A 7,875-nucleotide genomic window follows, 5' to 3' on the forward strand; every position below is an offset into this window, starting at 1 on the left:
GTTCTTCGTATCAGCAGGTAAAAAGCATCCTGAGCCTTTTTTACGGCTGTGTAGTATTCTGAGGAAGGCTGTACAATCATATATAAGCGTTTGTGTTCAGTCTTTTGCCCTGGCATACGATGCTGTGATGAGTAACCTGTGTGTAACTGCCTGGGGGACATAAGTCGGGTACCGTGTGAAGGCTGCCGGTGAGTCAGCCTTGGTGAATTCGAGATTAAAAAGAAAACTAGCCCTCCTTGGAGGCTTTAAGCAGGCAGCATAACTGCAGGAGTGGCTTTTTGGGGGGCTCTTGGAGGCAGGGGGTGGCCAGGAAGACCCTAACTGCCCCTCTGGTAGGAGGAGCCCATCGTGTGTATGCTCTCACCCCAAATGGCTCACCCGCACCCATCCACCCATCTGCTCCCACACAAGCCAGCCAGAGCCCCGCTGGAGGAAAGGGATGGTCTGACTTGGGAGGGGTCGAGAGGGCTGGGCTCAGGGTTCTGGAGCAGAGGAGCATGGGAGTTCTGTCCTCCCACCTTTGGGCAGCCCTGCTTTGTGCGGGGCTCTGAGTGTATTGGGGAGGGGCACCCTCGGCCTGGTGCATGGAGAACCCTCAGGGCATGAGAGGGGCTTGGAGGGATCTAGAGCAGGTCCTGCACCCCCTCTAGGGGGATTCCTGTTCACCACTGACTCTCCAGCATCCACAAGAGTCCTGGACATAGTAGGTACTCAATAAGTTTTTGTGGCCCAAATGACTAAATGACCCCCAGTCCCCGCAAAAGATAACCCAGTGGGCTTCCCCAGGTCTCTCCAATGAAGCGAGGGGTTTGTAACCATAAGGCAACTTTTACGTGGATTCCCATGTTTCCTCACATGCTGATTCAGTGTAGGAAGTCCTCCCTCATTTCCTCAGTGACGTTTCCTGAGATAATCAACTCCCATGGTCACTTTGGGTCACTGGTGGACATTATGGTATGCCACCTGACCCCCTCTTCAGGGCGGAGGCATTAATTCCCCAGCTGCTATGAGTGTTGGCTTCCGGCTGCTCACCGCAAGTCCCTTTCCTGGAATCGTCTACTGCCAATTCCCAAGGTTACAGTCCCTCCTTGGGGGCAGCTACATCCAATGTGGGGAGACGAAGGGCAGGCTGCTTGTCTTAATTCAGGACAACTCCGAGGGCCCAGCCCCAGAGCATGCCGGGGACTTCCCAAAACCTTTGTGGTCACTACATCCCAGTTCATCGTCCCCCACTGCCCCCCAGACTCCCTCCCACCTATGGTTCCTAAGAGCACCCTCCCACCATTCCCCCCACCCCACCCCCGGCCCAGAAACCTCCTGTGGGCAGAATCTGTTTCCGGGAACCAGACATAAAACAGTCACCAAACAATCTCAATTCAGAGGTTTGAAAGTTGAATCCCACACAAAAGAAAACCCCTTCATTTGCTTTTATGAAATTAAATCTATCCCCCCCCAAAAAGGTGATAATTATGTGATGGGATAGAGGTATCAGCTAACACTACAGTGGTCATCGTATTGCAATATATAAATGTATCATATCAACACGTTTGTACACCTTAAACTTACACTACGTATATGTCAATTATATCTCAATTTTTAAAAAGTTAAGTCTTTCCCGTTAGGATTTAATGCAGCTGCAAAACTTAGAACTCTGGAAAGGGGATGCTTGGCTCCTTTCTTCCCCTTCTATCTGTCCAGCTGGCAAGTGGTGGTTCCTAACCGGTAGTAGGTTGAATAATAGCCCCCGAAAGATATCAAGGCCCTAATCCCTGGAACCTGTGTTATCTCTTATAGAAAGAGTCCTTGCAGTTGTGACTAAGATTGCAGATGTGACTAAGAATTTTTGAGCTAAGATTATCCTGGATTATCTGGGTGGGCCGTAAATGCCATCACAAGTGTCTTTATAAGAGAAGCAGAGGGAGTGACGTACACAGAAGGAGAAGGCAACGACCACACAGGCAGAGACTGGAGCGATGCAGCCACCCGCCGAGGCATGCCGACAGCCACCGGAAGCTGGAAGAGGCAAAGGATGGATTCTCCCCTAGGGCTCCGGAAGGGATCCAGCCTTGCGGACATCTTGATTTCAGCCCAGTGAAACTGGTTCTGGACTTCTGGCCTCTAGAACTGTGAGAGGATAAATTTCTGTTGTTTTAAGCCACCGAGTTTGTGGTAATTTGTTAGAGCAGCTGCAGAAAACTAACGTGATTGCAGGAGAAGGCAGGGGAGATGGGTGTTAGGGAGGGAGGGAGGCAGCAGGAAAGTTCTTGCTCCTGAGCGCCATCACAAGAGGCTCTACACGGCTGGCGGGACTTAAACTGGTGCCTTCTCTCACTCGGGCTCCCCTGGCTCCTTTACTGATGCCCCGCATCCCCCATGAGCGCTTGCACTTAGCTGATGCAAGGGCCGCTTTAGCCATCAGCTCATCTCTCCAGCCTTCTGCAGCTCCAGGAATCTGGCAAGGGCTTCCGCTTTTGTCCACTGAGCTCATTCACTGCTCCAGGCTGCCCTATTGGTCAGGTCTGGGGACAACCTCACACCAGCTTCCCCTTGTGCACGGCCCCCTTCTGTCCACAAGAAACACTTGTGCATCTTCTGCCTCCGCAAATTCCAAGCGGGGTGGGGGCGGGGGGAGCTGATGCTCTTCAGAGAAAGAAGCACATGGTGACCGGGTTTATGGATCCCTTTCTCCTTAGTCTGTGTGAGGGCAGACACTCCGGGTGACCATCTTTTTCCACCATCATGTTCTCCACGACCCACCTGAAAACAGCATCTCTGGGTGTTTTCTGAGCATCTCAGGCTCTATGGAGCCAAAATCTGGCCTCAATCATCAAGACCCCAAGTCACCAAGTTTTATTTTCTTCAGGGGAATCTTACGTCCTAATGTCAGGGCCATAAAAGAAAACATATGAAAAGGACACAGGGGGGACTAACAACCTCACTCCACGAAACCCATGACTCCTGTTCTGCGCCACGTCCAGCTAGACAGAGTGTGGCACAGCAGAAAACAAGAGGGACAAGACTCTGCTTTGCAGGGCTTTCTAGCTGGTGGAACGGAAATGACAAATGGGAGAGACAATGAGAATTTGCTGATGTCTGAAACGTTTGCGTGTTTGAAACGACAGTCAGTTCTCCTGTCCCCCTTGGGTTCTTGCATTCCATGTCTGTTGCCTTTTTTCCAAAGGACAATGTGACCAGGAATCAGGCTGCACCTTTGCCCTCGAACCTGATAAATATCGCTCTGTGGTATCCGAAGCCTGAGGCTGCCATGACTTCATCTCTGCTCCTCTTTCCTGCCGAGTGTTCCTGTGATCCAGTCAACTTTTTATAACTTTATTTTTTTAATCATGAAATACAGAGGAGTGCAGTTAACATACACACACATTAAAGCAAATAATCAAATGAGTATCTGTACACCTCAGGCAGTTCACCTGGCTGGCTGTTTGGAAACTGACTTCAGTGCAGCTCTGGGGATGTGCTGCACCCCTGGGGGGGCTCAGCCCTCCTCCTCCCCCCTCAGTCTCCCTCAGAGGCTCCTTGGGAAGACTAGAATCAACTAGGCTCAGATCATAGAAAATTTTATAGACCCAATGTATGCCCGGGAAAGAAAGACATACGCAGGAATGTTGGCCTTCAATGTATCCCGGTCGAACCTTCAAGTTTGTAATATTCAATTCGACCATGACAGTGAGTGAATGAATAAATGAATGAATGCCAGGAGCATTAGCTTGACCTCACATACAAAGTGACTGTAAAACGTCATTGCAGGGGCTTCCCTCGTGGCGCAGTGGTTGAGAGTCCGCCTGCCGATGCAGGGGATGCGGGTTCGTGCCCCGGTCCGGGAGGACCCCACATGCCGCGGAGTGGCTGGGCCTGTGAGCCATGGCCGCTGGGCGTGCGCGTCCGGAGCCTGTGCTCCGCAACGGGAGAGGCCACAGCAGTGAGAGGCCCGCGTACCACAAAAAAAAAAAAAAAAAAAAAAAACATCATTGCAGCTTCTCACAGCAGAAGTGAGTTTTCAATGCCATGACCATGTTGGGGTCCTCGGTGAGGATTTGAGGGGCTGGGGCACAGGGGAAGGAATCAAGCCACTGCCCAGAGGGTGATCCTCCGTCCCTCCCCGGGAGCCAAAATGTCCCCAAGCGCTCTTGCTGTGCCTCACTGCAGGGGACCAGAGCCTCTGGCCAGGATCTTCCGGGGACGGGGGGGACGGGGGCGCAGAATGGGCTCAGGGCACCATGCACCACCACTTGAAGGAGAAGGGCTGCCGGCGCACGTTGGTGCTGCAGTGCACATTCCCCTGCTGAACGTGGTAGGTGTAGAAGTCATCGATGAAGGTGCAGTGGAGGCCCAGAGGCTCCAGCAGGGACCGCACCTTCTCCTCCAGGCAACAGCGGCCGTTGATGATGGGCCCGAAGGGCTTGGGGGTGCCCAGGTGCTTCCCCAGCACCAGCATGTTCTTCTGCAAAGAAGCGGGAGCCCAGGTCAGGGGCAGCAGCGTGCAGCCTGCGGCACCATCTGAGCGCCCCCTTCCTCTTCTGACCTTTGGAAATAACAGCCCCACTTCACAGATGAGCAAACTGAGGCCCAGGCCGGTAACGTGAGCTACTTAAGGTCACCCAGCGAGTCTAGGACTTATACTCAAATCTGTCGGACTCCGGGGTCCACATTCTTAACACTGCTCTCTCCTTCCCCACTGCCACCCTGTGGCAAACTCGGTTACTCAAGGCCCAGTTTCTCGTTTGACAGAATGTCCTTTCTTTTCTGCTGGGTTTTGTCTGTCATGGAGAAAAAGAAAAGAAAAAAAGCAGATGAATTCAGAGGTCCATTTTGCTCTTCCCAGCAGGTCCAGTCGGGGCTCAGTTTTCCCATCTATAAAATGGGGGCAGCAATGATTCCTAAAATATAGGTTTATTATGAGCATCTGGGAGGCAGATGACTTTAATAAAATAATCTATCAGGGTAAGTTCTCATTAAGAGTTTTACCTTCGCTCCCTTAAATTCTCTTATCTCCAAAGGGATCCCGTTTCTGGAGGGGCAAACAGAGGTCTGAGCATTGCCTGATGCTACAGGACATATACAGATATTAGGTGAAAACTCTCAGCCATGGTGACTTCAACCTCTGACTCTGACCAGTGTCTGTGGATTTCACTGAAAAAAATATTTCTTTCTGTGCTCCACCCAGACTGAACTATTTTCAGGTCCTCAAACACACCTTGCGTTCTCCTGCCTCTGTGCCTTTGCTGTTCCTTCTGTCTGGAATATCTCTCTTCCTTCCATCCCACTGCCCCGTTTGCCTGGCCAACTCCTGCTCATCTCTCACGCTCATGCTTGATCTTCGCCTCCTCCAGGAAGCCTTCCTTGAGCTTCTCTCAGACACCCCTCAGTGCCCCTGTGTTTAGTTGTTTCCTTGACTCACTTTGCCCTGGACTCTGGGTCCTGAGGGCAGGGAGCTATTCTGCCCTGTTCATACAGCATCCCCAGCACTTAGCACAAAGCCTGGTGCTCAGTGGCTACTCAGATGTCTGTTGCCTGAATGATTCCGTCTGGCAATAGGAGACCATGTGAAGGCAGAGGAAGTTTCCCAGGTAAAAGAACAGGCACAGCCATCTTACTCTTGACCCCTTGGAACAGCAGAGCCTCCCCATGGCCTTCCTTCATTCGCTCCTGGAACAGTTTGTAGCAGGACCTGGGGCTGGCCAGGAGCAGCCAGAAGCCCTGGGGTCAGAGGTCAGCTTTGCCCCTGGGTCTCCTAAGGAGGAAGGCTCTGCTGAGGGTACAGGGAGTGTGGGTTTGGACCTGGGCAGGCCGCCTCTTACATGCCCCCTCCTGGGGGTGAGGGAAAAACAGAGTCAGGAAGGTAAGGTCAGTCACCCCCAGGCAGAGGCAGAGCTGTGTTTGGAAACCCAAGAAGAAGGCATGTGGCTTCCTCCAGGGAGCCCCCCGGACTGCAACTTCTTGTGCACTGGAACGAAGCTCAGGAACTCATCCACGTGGCCCACAGACAGCCAGTCGGAGCAGAGTTTCACAGGGGCCTGCACCTGCTGGGCACTGAGGAAATCCTGCAGGTCCTCGTGCGTCTCCTGGCTTTCCTTACTGCCAACGTGGGGTTAAAGGAGTGTTATGGGGAGATGGGGGTGGGGGAGCCAACAAAGGTGGGGATTAACAAGGAAGTCTCTTCGGGACTGGGACTTGGCGAAGGGGTCAAGGTTCTCCTTCAGGGAAGGGATTCAGGACCCTGGGATACCTTTTTTTTTTTTATTACATCTCCATCTTCATGAGAAGACCGGGCAGGTGACACACCTCTCATCCCATATTAGTTTCCAGCTGCTGCTGTAACCCAATTCGTGGCTTCAAACAACACACGTTTACCTCTTACGGCTCTGAGGTCAGAAGTCTGGAATCAGTCTCACTGGGCTAAAATCAAGGGGTGGCATGTTGCTCCCTTTTGGAGGCTCTGGCAGAGAATCCATCTTCTTTCCTTTTTCAGCTTCTAGTGGCCACGTTGGCTGGTCGCCTCTTCTTCCATCTCTTCAATGCCCGTCACTCCAACCTCTGTTGCTGTCATCACATGCATTTTCCCACCGCAACCCACCTTCCTCCCTCTCACAAGGAGCGCTGTGATTACATAGAGCCCACCCAGATCCTGAGAATCCCCATCTCAAAATCCCTAACTTAATCACATCTGCAAAGCCCCTGTTGCCATGTAAGACAGCATCTGCTTCTGGGGATTAGGCCACATTTGAGGAGCCATCATTCGGTCTACGTACTGCACCTATAACTCGGCTTCCTACAAGTCGACGGTCTGTACCCTGGGGCTTCATGGGGGCCACAGACTCCCTGAAAACAGATTCCAAATAGTGAGCTTGGGTGCATTTTTCTGGGAAGATGACTAGTCTCAAGGAGGTCTGTGATAGCATAAGTCTAAAAACCATCATTTCCAAATCGTCCCTTTCTCTCTAAAACCCATGCCAACCTGACTTCCTCCCCGGCTGGGCCGTCAACACTGCTCCCTCGAGATCTTCGTGGTCACACAGCTAAACCCAAGGGCAGTGCCCAGGCTTCCTTGTCCATTAACATCCGAGTCAGCTGGTCACCCTCATGTCCCTCCCACACTTTCTGCACTTCGCTTCGGCCATTGCTCCCTCTCAGCCTCCTGTGCACTGGGGGCCCCAGACCTAGTCCTTGATTCACTCCCTCCTTTGACGATCTCACCCAGTCTCATGAAATACCATCCATGTGCTGACCATGCCCACGTTTATATCTCAGTCTGTATTTCCCTCCCAAACGCCGTACATGTGGCACAATGTCTGACTTGGATGTTGACTAAGTATCTCACATTTGCCCCAAGCAGAACTGCTGATCCCCGCTTCCCAGCTCCTTGTTCCCTGTTCCTCCCCCAGTCCTCCCATCTCAAGGGATGACACCTGCCACTCACAAGGGTCAAAACCTGAAGTCATCTAGGCTTGTCTCTCCCTCACAGCATCAGGAAATCCCATTGGCTCTGTCCTCAAAACATGTCCCAAATCTGGCTGTTTCTCACCCCCTCCCCTGCTCCCCTGGTCTGCAACCCCATCATCTTTCCAGTTACAGCACCAGCTTCATCCCCACTCTCCCTGCTCCCACCCTTGCCCCGCTGCCGTCCATTCTCAGTGGGCAGCCAGAGGTTCTCTTTAATAACATCAATCAGGTCATAATCATCCTCTGTTTAAGACTCTGCAATGATTCCCCAGTTTCTCAGATTCTAAACAAATGGCTTTACGATGGCCAAGAAGCTCACAGGATCCGTCTCCCCACTACACCTCATCCCCGTCACCTCTCTGCCTCTCCTACCACTTTGCCTCTTGCTCACTCAGCTCCACCCCTTCGGGCCTCCTC

The 7,875-nt window shown here is 52.3% G+C and overlaps 1 protein-coding gene across 1 annotated transcript in view; it reads right to left on the minus strand.

The window, feature by feature from the left end:
* Nucleotides 1-4,225: 4,225 nt before the first annotated feature.
* Nucleotides 4,226-7,875, minus strand: part of LOC115863736 (protein-arginine deiminase type-3) — a 62,935-nt gene continuing 59,285 nt past the window's right edge. The window contains 1 exon segment of the mRNA XM_030876917.2: nt 4,226-4,459. Within this exon segment, the coding sequence (XP_030732777.2) occupies nt 4,226-4,459 (234 nt within the window).

Source organism: Globicephala melas, chromosome 1 (genome assembly GCF_963455315.2).
Source record: "Globicephala melas chromosome 1, mGloMel1.2, whole genome shotgun sequence".
NCBI classification, from domain to species: Eukaryota; Metazoa; Chordata; class Mammalia; order Artiodactyla; family Delphinidae; genus Globicephala; species Globicephala melas.